The sequence below is a fragment of the Gorilla gorilla genome, chromosome 12 (genome assembly GCF_029281585.2).
Source record: "Gorilla gorilla gorilla isolate KB3781 chromosome 12, NHGRI_mGorGor1-v2.1_pri, whole genome shotgun sequence".
Classification (NCBI taxonomy): domain Eukaryota; kingdom Metazoa; phylum Chordata; class Mammalia; order Primates; family Hominidae; genus Gorilla; species Gorilla gorilla.
Window position 1 is genome coordinate 47,983,025 of NC_073236.2, and position 15,964 is coordinate 47,998,988.

At 47.2% G+C, this 15,964-nt stretch overlaps 1 protein-coding gene across 1 annotated transcript in view; it reads right to left on the reverse strand.

Moving 5' to 3' along the window:
* MALL (mal, T cell differentiation protein like) overlaps positions 1 to 15,468 on the reverse strand; it is a 33,142-nt gene extending 17,674 nt beyond the window's left edge. The window contains exon 1 of the mRNA XM_004031591.5: positions 15,285 to 15,468. Within this exon, the coding sequence (XP_004031639.1) occupies positions 15,285 to 15,389 (105 nt within the window). The 5' untranslated portion in view covers positions 15,390 to 15,468. The remainder of the gene's footprint in view (positions 1 to 15,284) is intronic.
* Between the last annotated feature and the right edge of the window lie 496 nt (positions 15,469 to 15,964).

The following is a 15,964-nucleotide window of genomic DNA, read 5'->3' on the forward strand; positions in this document are numbered from 1 at the left end:
GAAGGCACCCGGCTCCCACCGCGGCCCGGTGGCTGGGCTTCCCCACTCTCCCTGGCCCCCTGCCCCAGTGTCCTCTTTCTCACTCTTCCTGTACATAGATTAACTTCATGTTCCTGCCCATGTTCCCCCCCAAGAAGTTGCCTGATGATCCCTGGACTCAGGCACAGGGGAAGTCCCCATACCCTCCTTTCTCCTCAGGAGCCCACAGACATTTTGTGACTAATAACCTGCCCTTCATTAGGCACCGGGTCACTTAGTTCTGGTTGATGGATTGCCTGCTTGGCTCTCCCCAGCTGATCCCCAGTCTATCTATGACTAGACCCTGAAAGGCAGGGACCAGACCATGTCACCTCCTCCAGGAAGCCACCCTTGACTACCAAGCCCCCCAGCATACCTCCCCTAGGATCACTCTCCACTGTCATTGTCTCTCTTTTCTCTTCCCTGCCTCCTGTTGAAACTCTGAGCTCCTGGAGGCAGGACTGTGTGCCCTGAGGTCTCTGTCCCTGGAGTACAGCATGGAGCCTGGCATAAAGCAAGTGCTTGGTACATGTCACTGACTCACTTGAGAAAGGAGGAGGGGGCTGCTGGACACACCACTCACTAGCTGTTCACAGCCTCAGATTCCTGGGACAGACGCCCATGAAAGTGGCATCGCCTGCCGCCTTCTGGGCCTTCCACTGTGGCCCAGCCACAGACCGGCATTCCTGCCAGGAGCCTGAACCAAATGGAGACAGACGTGTATTTGTTTCATCCTCACCTATTTCCTGCTCCGTCACCTCCCAGGCCCCAGAAATTCTCCCAGTAGGGTAGGGAGCAACCGTCCCTCAGGATTCCCTGGGAAGGCTTTTCCCACCACCCTGCCGCCTCCCTGACCCCACCGGCACCCCTTGTCATCCTGAGATGCCCCACTGCCCTGGTACATAGGACACACTACTAAAATATGTGCTGTCAGAGAGGATGGTGCTCAAATTAATACACATCCCCCTCCATACCTCCCCCAATATCACTGGGGCAGAAAGAGTCCAGATGGGCAGTGTTGGAGGGAGGCTGGTGGGGGTATCTGTGAATAGTGCTGAAGTAGAAAAGCAAAGCTCAAAGAATCCAGTCTTCTTTGAAAGAGGTCTGAAGACTCTGGAGTCCCAGACTCATGATATCCGGCCCCTCTGGATGGGGAGCCCACTGAGACTGTACTCTGGGACCCCGCTGGTATCTTCTAGGGACAGTTTGTGGCCAGGGGACAGGAAGTGGTGCCATGGGGAGCTAGTGCTGTGGAACGTGGTACAAGCGCTGGCCCTGTCCAATGGGGTGGGGCCTGTGTGGCGCCTGAGCAGCCATCCATTCTGGCTGAGATGGGGGAGCTTGACCAGGTGGTGACTGAGGGACAGGCTGGTCTCTTCAGGAGGTAAAGAGGGCCCGAGGCTAGGGGCTGGCTGGCAGGGATGGACGAGGCAGGGGAGGGGCTGGAAAGAGATGAGGGGGCAAAGGCCAGGGTCCTCGAGCTCCTCCGCACTAGGGCCCTTTGCCCTGAGTGTTGCCAATCTGGACAACACTCTAGGAGCCTCTCCTGACTCCCACAGATCTGCCCTGCCCAGGGGAAAGTTCTCCAGGGAGACAGCTCCTGGGAATGGCGCGGAGACAGCCAGCACTTCTACTTGCAAGGCTCCTTATCTAGGGCTCGCCCTGGGTCCAGTGGGTCAGACTGCCCGGGGCCTCTCTGTTAGGCTCCATGCCAGCAGCCGGTGGCTCCTTCAGGGCAGCCGTCAATTCTGTGGACCCCTCCTGGTGGGCTGGCCTTCTGACAGTGTGCTTGGTTGCCTGTCTTGGCCAAGTTGAAAGAGGCCACTGGTTCAGGGACGGCTGCTCATGGTCCTGCTGGACGGCCAGGGAAAGACCAGGGCTGGAAGATCAGACAGGGGCCAGAGTGGCCAGGGATGTGGGGCCAAGCCAGGTGGTTCCCAGCATCTCTCTGCTGTGTGGTGTGGGCTCCCTCGGTGGCTGATTCCTTGCTAGGTTCTGGCAGGGGAGGACTTGGAGGGAGGCTGGGATGTTAGGAGAGAAGTGGGGGCTTCCTGCTGCCTTTTCCAGGCCTTGCCATTGTCTCTCCAGAATCAGCAGCAGCAGCAGCTGGAGATGAGGGTCCAAGTGCCCTTTCTTTAGGGTGACCACTGTCTCCCAGCACTCCCACACTGGTCTGAGCACTGGCAAGACAGAGACAGCTTCATCTATAGGTTTGAGCATCAGCATCGCTGCCCCTCTGTTCCTGATTCTGGGGGTGGGCAGCAGGCACTGTGAGCACTTATTATTCTCTGGATTGTTCAGTGGCCCCTTTCTGTTCATCGAGCCTTCCAATGACTGTGTCAACAAGTCCTTGTATTGAATCCCCTCTGTGTGAAGCACCTATCATGGTTTCTGTTTCCTACTGGACCGTGACAGGCACAGCGCCTTTACAGATTTCCTTGGCTGTTCTCCACCGCCCTCATTACGCATCAGGCTCCATAGGCAGGGGCCATGTCTGTCTTGTTTATTTTTGTATCGCCAGTGCTTGGCAGAGAGAGAGTAGGTGCTCAGCTTGAATGAATACTTGGAATTTAAGTGGGAGATTTAAGTCTTTCTTGTACCCTGACTTTATATATTTGTTAACTTCCTGGTCCTAGGCAGTCCTAATCTGAAAAAGAAAATGCGTCACCCATCAATCCAAGCCCTCCAAGAATGTCAAGCTCCTCCTTGAATCATCTTGTCCTGACACCACCTGGCTCCCAGGGCCTCTGGGCAGCTGTGGCTGTGCAGCCCCTGCTTTTCACCTGTCTCCTGTCCTGGAGTGCTCGTTGCATCTTCAGTGTGTTAGTTGCACCACTCCTTTAAGAGAGGCTCATGCCTTACCTTATGCCCTCAATAACTGTCTTATTTTTGTATGCCCCTAAGAGCAGAGCATGGGGCTAGAGTGGCAGTAGTGTTTCAATAAACACTTGTTGACTTACAATTGTTACTTGTCTTACAATGCGCTTTCTAGTAAGAGGTCCAATGACCGCCAACGCTAAAGTAGTATGGGCTGGCATTATGGAGCACTCACTCACCATGTCCTGACATTTCCTATGAAGTCCACACTCAAACCCCACAGCTGTCTTATAGGATCCTTGTTTCTCTTTATTGTTACTCTTTCCATTGTTGATGAAACTGCGGCTCAGAGTGATGAAGTAACCTGCCCAGGGTCTCACAGCAATGAAGAAGCAGAGCCAGACTTTAGGCCCCATCCTGACTGACTCTATTTTACTGAACCTGAATACACAGTGGCCTCCCAGAGTAGGGGCTGGGCCTGGCCAAGGGGCAGGAAGGCCAAGGTGGCCACAGGCAGTGTGGGGAGGTTCACATCCAACTCCTGTCCCATGGCCCTTTTCATCTTCTCTCCCGGAAGGCCTTGCTCTTCCCCAGCCCAAGGCCTTCCCTTTCCTCATGTTCTCCTGTCCTTGTTTTCCAGGGGACATCCTTGGCCATTATTCCAACGGGACCCCATGGTCCCATGGGCACAGAGGTTGGTGGCTCCCATGTCCTGCAGGAGAACAGAAGAGAAGGGTGCTGCCCTGTGGGAGCCAGACCAAGGACACAGGACAAGAAGGACAGGAAGACGCCACATGGCAGTGAGGGGAGTGAAGGGACGGAGACAGAAAGGCTGAAGCATGAAAAGAAAATTATAAAATAAACTGGGGTAAATTGAGTTAACTTTGCTGCTCCTGGAAGTATGGAGAACTGACAGGGGAGCAGAGGAAAGCAAGGGAGATGATTTCTCCTCCTGGAAAACTCAACTTCTAAGGCACAGTTAGAAGGAAGGGGAAGATGCCTGCCCTAAGGTCAGGCCTAAGAGGAGCCCTAATTTCTTCTCCCAGCCCCACCCATTCACTTTCAGTCCACACAGAGTTGGCCCTAGGGGGCTCCCGGGAGGCCCCTGGCTTCAGTGAGCTTCAGACAGGCTCTTCCATATAAACAGAGTAGAAGCAGCAGCAGGTTGGAATGAAGGTGGTACTGGCCATTTGGGTAAGACATACAATGAACTTGCCGAACTGGAAGAGCTCAGGATGAACTTCTAAGGGCTCAGAGGATTTATCTCTGACTAATGTGCTGGCGAGTTAAGCAGCTGAAAGGAAAACATCTAACATCAAACAAAGAGTTTGCATGGTCTCCCCTTTTAGCTTTCTGAACCTCTAGAAATCTTAGCTGTTTGTTTTAACTAGTCAAAAATCTCATAAGTCAACTAGTGACAAGGTTGACAGTTAAAATAATTTATTGGAGTCATATTCATAAAGCATTTCCTTGTTCACAGTCACCCTGGGTGAGCTTGCAGCTTCCACCCTTCGGCTTATAAAATTCAGCTTATAAAAAAGCTGATGAGTCACCTCGTATCATACAGGTAATGGCATGGTCAGCCCCCAGCACCCGCAGACAGCTGGCTCCAGAGCAGGGCATGGGTGTGAGCCGCACCCACCCCAGGCTCCCCCGAGGCACACACACTTGCTACATGAAGGAGAGAGAAAATAAATGGATGTCTGTTCTCGTCTTAAAATTCACCCATTCAAACCTTTTTTGCACTTGGAGATTATGTTTCAAAATTAATATTGTCTTTAAATAAGAAATCTAAATTCACCAGTAAACTACATAAAACATGAACTTTACTGATAAAGTTTCATCAATCACTAGTGGGGATGTAAAACACAGAAGTTATTCTCCAGCCACTCTGGAAAATAGTTTGTCAGTTTCTTAATAAAGCGTACACTTACTACACCACCCAGCAATCATACGGGGGCATTTTCCCTGGAGAACTGAGCATTACCCCCACACAAAAGCCTGCACACAAGTTTTCACAGCAGCTTTATTTGGAATAGCCAAGAACTGGAAACAGGCAAACTGTTTCTCAATAGGTGGATGGTTAAACAAATGACGGCAAAGCCAGACCACGGAACGCTACTTAGCAGTAAGAAGGAAGGAGCTATTGACATAGGCCACAGCTTGGATGGTGCTCAAGAGCATTAGGCTGAGTGGAAGAAGCCAACCTCAAAGACCCATATACTGTGTGATTTCATTTATTTATATAACTTTCTGGAAATAACAAAATTGTAGGAATGAAATTTGTGGTTTTCAGGGGTTTGTTTAGGAGGGGGTGAGGGAGGGCAGGGTAGGGGGTGCACTCTGAAAGGGTAGCACGAGGGAGCTCTTTGTGGTGAGTGGCAGCCCTGTGCCTTGATGCAGTGGTGATTCCCTGAATCTACACACGTGAGAAAAGTGGAGCCCCCAAGTACCAAGGGCAGCTTCTGGGCTCTGATACTGTACTACTGTTAGGAAAGATGCAGCCACCGCAGGAAGCTGGGGACCGGGACAGGAAGCCTCTCTGAACTATCGTTGCAACTTCCTATGAATCTATAATTACTACAAAATAAGTTTAAAAATGTGAACTTTACTGGCAAAGACTTGAAAATAAACCATTTCAGGCAATGATCCATGAGAGCAAGCTCAGGGGTGCAGAGGTGGTAGAGAAACTGCAGACTCCCCAGGGCCTGGCCCATCCCTGTCTGTCATCACCAAGAAACAGGGGATCTGGACTGGCCAGCAGGGTGGCTTGGGGCCTAGGGAAGCTGGGGGAGGAGCCGGGGCCTTGTCTGAGCCCATCTGACTATGCTTTCCTGGCACATCTGGCCTCTTGTTCATATGGAAAGTCTGCAGCACGGGTCTGCTCTCAAGTCCTTGGGGTATCTTGTCAGCAGCAGCTGGAGGGAAAGGTCCTCCCTGGGCTGCCCCCACCGTGGATAGTATCCGAATCCCATTACTGGATTTCCAGTTCTTTGTCCCTTTGCTGGCCTGGTTTTACAACCCACTCTCTGTACTCACATCCTTAGAAAAACAGGCCTGTCCGTGAGGTCTTAGGCCCTGAGACAGAATCTGCTGGGCCCCCAAGGCCGGGTGCTCTGGGGTCAGCCCAAGTGGGCAGCAGCAGCTGCACCCCCAAGAGACCAAGGCAGAAGAGGAGCCCGTGCTAGGCTGATTCTGTACTCACCTCTCCAGCCAGCATGTCTTCTGTTCAATGGGATCAGAATCACCCACCTACCTCAACATTCTCCCTCTCTCCCATTTACCTCCCATTCCTCACCCCACATATAAGGCACACGTGATTCTAGTTCTGTGCTAGGAATGCTTATTTAAGGGAAAACTAGGTACAGAACAGCAGGTACAGAATAACCCCATTAAATAGGTGTGTAAACATATATGAGTATGTGCACACATATGGATCATATTTATTTCTGAACTTTCTCAGTTTTCAGTAATGAATAGGATTACTCCTGAATTAAAAATAAATGAAGTTATAATGAGGAAACATCAGAGAAGATCAAATTAAAAGACCTTGTACAAAAATAACTAATCAGAAGGCAGATGGGATCATGGCAGATGGGCAGCAGGATTAGATTGCAGCTCCAGACAGAGCAGCATGCGAAGGCTTGCATTGTGAATTTTAGCTACAGATCGACTGCAAGAACAGACCAGCAATCCTGAGAGGACCCACAGACCCTCTGAAGGAAGCAGACTGCTCCTGCAGGACCCGGGAGACACCTCGTATACTGTGAGTGACCCAAATGAGGAAGTAGGAAAGTGAGACCCTCCTCTTCCAAACGCACCCCACCACTGGAGAAGCTGAAGGTCTGTTTGCAGGAGAAATTTCCAACTTTACCTGGAGCTGAGTCAAGTTGGAGAGCCGAGCAAAATACAGGGTAGAGGAAGCAGCAGAAAGGCCCTGGGAGCTCATTGGGTCCCCAAGCAGCCCATTCCTGCCTGGCACCACAGGGATTCATTGGGAGGGTGGCCAGGGGAGCAGGGGTAAAACTCCACAGGGAGAAGGACTTCTCTAGCTGAACTTTGTAACAATCTGAATGGGGAGAGATGCCTCCTGGCCAGAACTCAGGGGACCTGGCCAGAACTCAGGGGAGGTCACGAATCGAGTGTGCAGACTTTACAGGTCGGGGAAGAACTAAAGCCCTTTTCTCTTGCTTTGGGAGGAGGATAGCCTGGGGCAAGTTTTCAAACCCATCTTGCCCTCCACCTAGAAACAGACTTGGGGCTGCTGGGGGGTACACAGAGGGAGTGAGACTGGCCATTTGGTTTGTGTGGGAGCTGGGTGAGGCCTGTGACTGCCAGCTTTCCCCCACTTCCCTGACAACCTGCATGACCCAGCAGAAGCAGCCATAATCTTCCTAAGTGCACAACTCCAGTAACTTGGGAATCTCACCTTCACCCCTCACAGCAGCAACAGCAAGACCCACCCAAAGAGAGTCTGAGCTCATACGTGCCTAGCCCTGCCCCTATCTGATGGTCCTTCCCTATCCACTCTGGTGGAAGACAAAGGGCATATAATCTTGGGAGTTCTAGGGCTCCACCCAACACTGGTCCCTCTCCATACTACTACAGCTGCTGCTTTTTGGAAAGTGTCACCTCCTGGCAGGGGGCCAGCCAGCACAAAAATAGACCATTAAACCACCAAAGCTAAGGACCCTCACAGAGTCCACTGCACTCTCCGCCACCTCCACCAGAACAGGCACTGATATCCATGGCTGAGAGACCCATAGACATTCCACATGACAGTACTCTGTGCAGACAATCCAGAGTACCAGCCCAGAGCCAGGTAAATTCACTGGGTGGCTAGATCCAGAAGAGAGACAACCATCACTGCAGTTTGGCTCACAGGAAGCCACATCCATAGGAAAAGGGGAAGAATACTACATCAGGGGAACACCCTGTAGGACAAAAGAATCTGAACAGCCTTCAGCCCTAGACCTTCACTCTGACAGAGCCTATGCAAATGAGAAGGAACCAGAAAACCAGCCCTGGTAATATGACAAAACAAGGCTCTTCAATACCCCCCAAAATCACACTAGTTCACCAGTAATGGATCCAAACCAAGAAGAAATCCCTGATTCACCTGAAAAAGAATTCAAGAGATTAGTTATTAAGCTAATCAGGGAGGGACCAGAAAAATGTGAAGCGCAATGCAAAGGAAGTCCAAAAAATGATACAAGAAGTGAAGGGAGAAATATTCATGGAAATAGATAGCTTAAAGAAAAAACAGTCAAAAATTCAGGAAACTTTGGACACACTTTTAGAAATGTGAAATACTCTGGGAAATCTCAGCAATTGAATTTAACAAGTGGAAGAAAGAAATTCAGAGCTCAAAGACAAGGTCTTTGAATTACTAACCCAATCCAACAAAGACAAAGAAAAAAAAAAAGAAAATATGAGCAAAGCCTCCAAGAAGTCTGGGTTTATGTTAAACGACCAAGCCTAAGAGTAACTGGCGTACCTGAGGAAGAAGAGAATTCTAAAAGCCTGGAAAACATATTTGGAGGAATGATCAAGGAAAACTTTCCTGACCTTGTGAGAGACCTAGACGGCCAAATATAAGAAGCACAAAGAACACCTGGGAAATTCATCACAAAAAGATCTTTGCCTAGGCACATTGTCATCAGGTTATCCAAAGTTAAGACGAAGAAAAGGCTCTTAAGAGCTGTGAGACAAAAGCACCAGGTAATCTATAAAGGAAAAGCTATCAGATTAGCAGCAGATTTCTCAGCAGAAACCCTACAACCTAGAAGAGACCGCGGACCTATCTTCAGCCTCCTCAAACAAAAGAATTATCAGCCAAGAATTTCATATCTAGCAAAACTAAGCATCATATATGGAGGAAGGATATAGTCGTTTTCAGACAAACAAATGCTGAGAGAATTTGCCATTACCAAAACACCACTACAACAACTGCTAAAAGAAGCTCTAAATCTTGAAACAAATCCTGGAAACACATCAAAACAGAACCTCTTTAAAGCATAAATCACAAAGGACCTATAAAACAAAAATACAAGTTAAAAAGCAAAAAAAAAAACCCAAAGTAGACAGGCAACAAAGAGCATGATGAATGCAATGGTACCTCACATTCCAATACTAACATTGAATGTAAATGGCCTAAATGATCCACTTAAAAGACACAAAACCACAGAATGGATAAGAACTCACCAACCATCTGCTGCCTTCAGGAGACTCACCTAACACATAAGGACTCAAATAAACTTAAAGTAAAAGGGTGGAAAAAGGTACTTCATGCAAATGGACACCAAAAGCAAGCAGGGGTAGCTATTCTTATATCAGATAAAACAAACTTTAAAGCATTATCAGTTAAAAGAGACAAAGAGGGACAGTATATAACGGTAAAAGGCCTTGTCCAACAGAAAAATTTCACAATCCTAAACATATATGCTGCTAACACTGGAGCTCCCAAATTTATAAAACAATTACTAATAGACCTAAGAAATGAGATAGACAGCAACACAATAATAGTGGGGGACTTCAATACTCTACTGACAGCACTAGACAGGCCATCATGACAGAAAGTCAATGAAGAAACAATGGATTTAAACTACCTTGGAACAAACGGACTTAACAGAAATGAAACAGGAGATATTACAACTGACAGAACATTTCATCCAACAACTGCAGAATACACATTCTATACAACAGCACATGGAACTTTCTCCAAGAGAGACCATATGATAGACCATAAAATGAGACTTGATAAATTTAAGAAAATTGAAATTATATCAAGCACTCTGTCAGACCACAGTAGAATAAAACTGGAAATCAACTCCAAAAGGAATCTTCAAAACCATTCAAATACATGGAAATTAAATAACCTGCTTCTGAAAGCATTGAGTCAAAAACAAAATCAAGAAGGAAATTTAAAAATTCTTCAAACTGAATGACAATAATGGCACAACTTATCAAAACCTCTGGTATATAGCAAAGGCAGTGTTAAGAGGAACATTCATAGCCCTAAACACCTACATCAAAAAGTCTGAAAGAGCACAAACAGAAAATCTAAGGTCACTCCTCAAGGAACTAGAGAATCAAGAACAAACCAAATCCTAACCCGCAGAAGAAAGGAAATAACCAAGATCAGAGCAGAACTAAATGAAATTGAAACCAAAAAAACCCATGAAAGATAAATGAAATAAAAAGCTGTTTCTTTGAAAAGATAAATAAAATTAATAGACCATTAGCAAGATTAACCAAGGAAAGAAGAGAGAAAATCCAAATAACCTCACTAAGAAATGAAACAGGAGATATTACAACTGACACCACCAAAATACAAAAGATCATTCAAGGCAGCTAGGAACACGTTTACACACATAAACTAGAAAACCTAGAGGAGATGGATAAATTCCTGGAAAAATACAGCCCTCCTAGCTTAAATCAGGAAGAATTAGATACACTAAACAGATCAATAACAAGCTGCAAGATTGAAATGGTAATTTAAAAATTACCAACAAAAAAAGTCCAAGAACGGATGGATTCGCACCGGAATTCTACCAGACATTCAAAGAAGAATTGGTACCAATCCTTTTGACATTATTCCACAAGACAGAGAATGAAGGAACCCTCCCTAATTCATTCTATGAAGCCAGCATCACCCTAATATCAAAACCAGGAAAGGAGGTAACCAAAAAAGAAAACTACAGACTGATGTCTTTGATGAACATAGATGCTAAAATCCTTAACAAAATACTAGCTAACTGAATCCAACAATATATCAAAAAGATAACCCACCATGATCAAGTGAGTTTCATACCAGAGATGCAAGGATGGTTTAACATATGCAAGTCAATAAATGTGATACACCACATAAACAGAATTTAAAACAAAAATCACATGGTCATTTCAATAGATGCAGAAAAAGCATTTGACAAAATCCAGCATTGCTTTATTGTCAAAACTCTCAGCAAAATCGGCATACAAGGGACATACCTTAATGTAATAAAAGCCATCTATGACAAACCCACAGCCAACGTAATACTGAATGGCGAAAAGTTGAAAGCATTCCCTCTGAGAACTGGAACAAGACAAGGATGCCCACTCTCACCACTCCTCTTCACCATAGTACTGGAAGTCCTAGCCAGAGCAATCAGACAAGAGAAAGAAATAAAGGGCATCCAAATCAGTAAAGAGGAAGTCAAACTGTCACTGTTCGCTGACGATATGATCGTTTAACTTGAAAACTCTAAGGACTCTTCCAGAAAGCTCCTAGAACTGATAAAAGAATTCAGCAAAAGTTTCTGGATACAAGATTAATGTACACAAATCAGTAGCTTTTCTATACACCAACAGCGACCAAGCAGAGAATCAAATCAAGAGCTCAACCCCTTTCATGATAGCTGCAAAAAGTAATAATAGTAATAATAAAATACTTAGGAATATACCTAACAAAGGAGTTGAAAGACCTCTACAAGGAAAACTATAAAACACTGCTGAAAGAAATCACAGATGACACAAACGGAAACACATCTCATGCTCATGGATGGGTAGAATCAATGTTGTGAAAAGAACCATATTGCCAAAAGCAATCTACAAATTCAATGCAATCCCCATCAGAATACCACCATCATTCTTCACAAAATTAGAAAAAAAAATTCTAAAATTCATATGGAACAAAAAAGAGCCCACATAGCCAAAGCAAGACTAAACAAAAAGAACAAATCTGGAGGCATCACACTACCTGATTTCAAACTATACTATAAGGCCATAGTCACCAAAACAGCATGATACTGGTATAAAAATAGGCACATAGACCAACGGAACAGAATAGAGAACCCAGAAATAAACCCAAATACTTACAGCCAACTGATCTTTGACAAAGCAAACAAAAACATAATGTGGGGAAAGGACATCCTTTTCAATAAATGGTGCTGGGATAATTGGCTACCCACATGTAGGGGATTGAAACTGGATCCTCATCTCTCACTTTATACAAAAACCAACTCAAGGTGGATTAAGGACTTAAACTTAAGACCTGAAGTTACAAAAATTCTAGAAGATAACATTGGCAAAACCCTTCTAGACATTGGCTTAGGCAAGGATTTCATGACCAAGAACCCAAGAGCAAATGCAATGAAAGCAAAGATAAATAGCTGGGACCTAATTAAACTACAGAGCTTTTGCACAGCAAAAGGAACAGACAGCAGAGTAAACAGATAACCCACAGAGTGGGAGAAAATCTTCGCAATCTGTACAGCTGACAAAGGTCTAATATTCAGAATCTACAAGGAAGTCAAACAAATCAGTAAGAAAAAAACAAACAATCCCATCAAAAAGTGGGCCAAGGACATGAATAGACAATTCTCAAAAGAAGATATACAAATGGCCAACAAACATGAAAAAATGCTCGACATCACTAATGATCAGGGAAATGGAAATTAAAACCACATTGTGAAACCACCTTACTCCTGCAAGAATGGCCATAATCAAAAAATAAAAAAAAAAATAGATGTTGGTGTGGATGTGGTGAACAGGAAACACTTCTACCCTTCTGGTGGGAATGTAAACTAGTACATCCACTATGGAAAACAGTGTGGAGTTTCCTTAAAGAACTAAAAGTAGAACTACCATTTGATCCAGCAATCACACTACTCAGTATCAATCCAGAGGAAAAGAAGTCATTATTCAAAAAAGATACTTGCACACACATGTTTATAGCAGCACAATTCACAATTGCAAAATTGTGTAACCAACCCAAATGCCCATCAATCAATATATATAAATATATACATATATATATATATGATGAAATACTATGCAGCCACAAAAAGGAATGAATTAACAGCATTCGCACTGACCTGGATGAGCTCGGAGACTATTATTCTAAGTGATGTAACTCAGGAATGGAAAACCAAACATCATATGTTCTCACTGATATGTGGGAGCTAAGCTATAAGGACACAAAGGCATAAGAATGATACAATGGACTTTGGGGACTTGGGGAGAAGAGTGGGAGAGGAGTGAGGGATAAAAGACTACAAATATGGGCCAGGCACGGTGGCTCACACCTGTAATCTCAGCACTTTGGGAGGCCGAGGCAGGCGGATCACGAGGTCAGGAGTTAGACCATCCTGGCTAACACAGTGAAACCCCGTCTCTACTAAAAATACAAAAAAAAAAAAAAAAATTAGCTGGGCATGGTGGTGGGCACCTGTAGTCCCAGCTACTCGGGAGGCTGAGGCAGGAGAATGGCATGAACCCGGGAGGTGGAGCTTGCAGTGAGCCAAGATCGCACCACTGCACTCCAGCCTGGACGACAGCGAGACTCCGTCTCAAAAAAAAAAAAAAAAAAAAGACTACAAATGTAGTGCAGTGTATACATGGATGATGAGTGCACCAAAATCTTACAAATCACCACTAAAGAACTTACTAATGTAACCAAATAGCACCTGTACCCCAATAATTTATGGAAAAATAAATTTTTCAAAAGCACAAAAAAAGAGAAAAAACCTAATCAGTACTCTTCAGAAGTGTCAAGATAAGGACCCAGATTTTCCCAAATTAAAGGAGATGAAGGAGATACGGCAACTAAGTGCCATGTGGGATCCTGGACCAGAAAAAGGACATTAGTGAGGAAATTAGCAAAACTGGAGTAAGGTTTATAGAGTACTTGATAGCACAGTATCAGTGTTAGTTTCCTGATTTCAAGAGTTGTACCATGGAAGATGCAGGCATTACCAGCAGCTGAGGGAAGAGTACACAGAACTTTCTCTACTATTATTGCAGCTTTACTGTAAATCTCACGTTACTTAACAGTACAAATAAATGAAGAAAATTGGGCCAATGTCAATTTTGATTGTCATTGAGCCCCTCACCCCCCACAACACGTAAGGCCCCAGAGCCCAACACCAGCGTGCACTTTGCTCTTCCAGGAGTTTCACTGGCAGGAGCAGGGCAGGTGAGGCCAACATGACCTCTCATGGTTCTCACCCTGGGTGCTGTCCTGGTTCCAGAAACTCCGTGCCTCTAGCCTCCTTCCAGGACTTCTCCCCTGGCCTCTAGGCCTTTCCCTCTCTTTCCCCCCAGCCTATAAATGCCTGTTCTTTGAGGTCCAACTCTTGGTGGCAGGCCTGGACCCCTCCTTGGCCTGGAGAGTTCAGATGGTCCCTCCTTGCTGAGGCCACCATCCAATTGTTGGGAGGAAATGCTCATGAGTCTCTCCCCGGCCGACAGGAAACCACCAGGAGGCAGTGCCCTGTCACCAGGGGCTTGCAGGACTGACATGAACCACAGGCTCAATAAAAAGAGGCAGAGTCAACCAGTACCCCAGCCACCCATGCAGCTGCTCCAAGGTGAGGGGCACACCCAGGGCCTGGCACGTAGGACTCATCAGAGCACGGTTATGTCATCAGTCTGGCAGGATGCCCACGCTGTGCTGGGGATGGTAGCCTTGGCAGAAACCTGCCTCTTAGGTGGGGTTTCAGCTGGAGCCACTCAGATCCTAGGCCCACCCTGCCTGATTCTCTTTCTGGTTGCCATCAATGGCTACCCGTTAGCCAGTTTGCCTAAAAGTGGCTTGATGGGGCCCAACTTTGCAAGCAGATGACGAGAACGAGAAGGGCTAAAAAGTAGATCCACTTTCTATCTTTTCCCCCCTGCTCAGGGACAGCACTGCCAAATTCAGGGCAGGTAAGAAAATATCACCCACAAGCTAGATATTTCAGAAGGTGCTGGAAAAAGAAAACACTCCTTTGCCTTGATTGGACCCCAGACTTGAGTGTGCTCCTCCGTGAAGAGGATGTGGTACCAGCCAGTTCCGAGGGGACTTGTGCAGTGCGGAACACTGCATACGCACAGCTCTGCAGATGGGAGCAGGCAGGATCCCCAGGGATCAGGGCCACGACTCAGTCGTAGGGCGCCCCAGAGAGTAACACAGCGACAGGTTCTCATTTGCAACCAGGGTGCCTCAGACGACTGTTTTATGGCAGATGTTGCCATAGCTACCTTGTGTGGGAGACCCCACAAAAGTCAAAGTTCAAAGTCAGCGGACATGACAATTAAGAAAACACTGGAAGACCTACTCTCAGAGGGAAACACAGTCTCCTCACTTCAAACCAGAAAGGCACAAATAGTTGGACAAAAGAAGCCATGTAATTAAAATTCATTTCCAACATCTTCCTGGGAATCCTGGATATTTTAGCAACGTCCCCCCAGGCCTCCACACTCAAGTGGGTTTTATTTTGGAGGGAGGAACCCCCTTGGCGGCATAAGACGGGGCACAGAGTGGGATCTGCCTCTTGAGTACAGCTGCACCCCGCTGTGCGCCCGGTGGGAGACCGGCAGCCACCGCAGCCCCTGTGCTTGCTCCCCCTTCTCTCGGTGCGGTCCGGTCTGGGTCCGAGGCCGGTTTCCCCCTCCCTCTCTGCAGGTGGCCGGGGGGGTGCCGCACTCACCAGCTCGGGCAGGAAGAAGGCGAAAGGGATGGTGAGGAACAGCGCGACCCCCGAGGGCACGTCGGACGGGGCATAGCTGGTGACGGGCGGGTCGGGCGAGGCCATGCTGTCAGCCCCTGCTGGGCGCTCCGCGGCAGCTGGGTACTCCGCGGCAGCTCGCCCGCGCGCAGCCTGTCAAATATCACCTCCTGCCCGACACACCCATCGGACGTCGCCTGGGAGGGGAAAAAAAAAACGTTCCAGCGGAGCAGGTCCTTCCACTCGCTGCAGCCAACAGATCCTCAGTGAGCGGCCCAGCGGCATCGGATGGCTCTGCCTGGCCGGCGGGGGGCACAGCGCTGGTGCAGGAGGGAGCAGAGCGGGAGTCTCTTCCTAGACCTTTCCAACTAAGGAATCTTTGACCCCTGGAGCATGTTATTCCAGGGGATGCCAGCGACAGCCACTCCCCTGGGCCCAGAGTGTAGGCTCAAGCTGCTTGGCTACGAGGGCTGTGTACTGAGGACCAACAATGAGCCAAGCTATCTGCAGACAGCCCGGGCGCCCACCACGGCCTGCACGTGGCTGTTTTGCCCTTTTCCAAGTGAGGAGACTGAGAATCAGTGAGGTCAAGTCAAGGCCACAGAGTTGGTTACTAACAATGCTGGGTCTTGCCCAGCTCCCTCCTTTTCCACTCTTGGGGA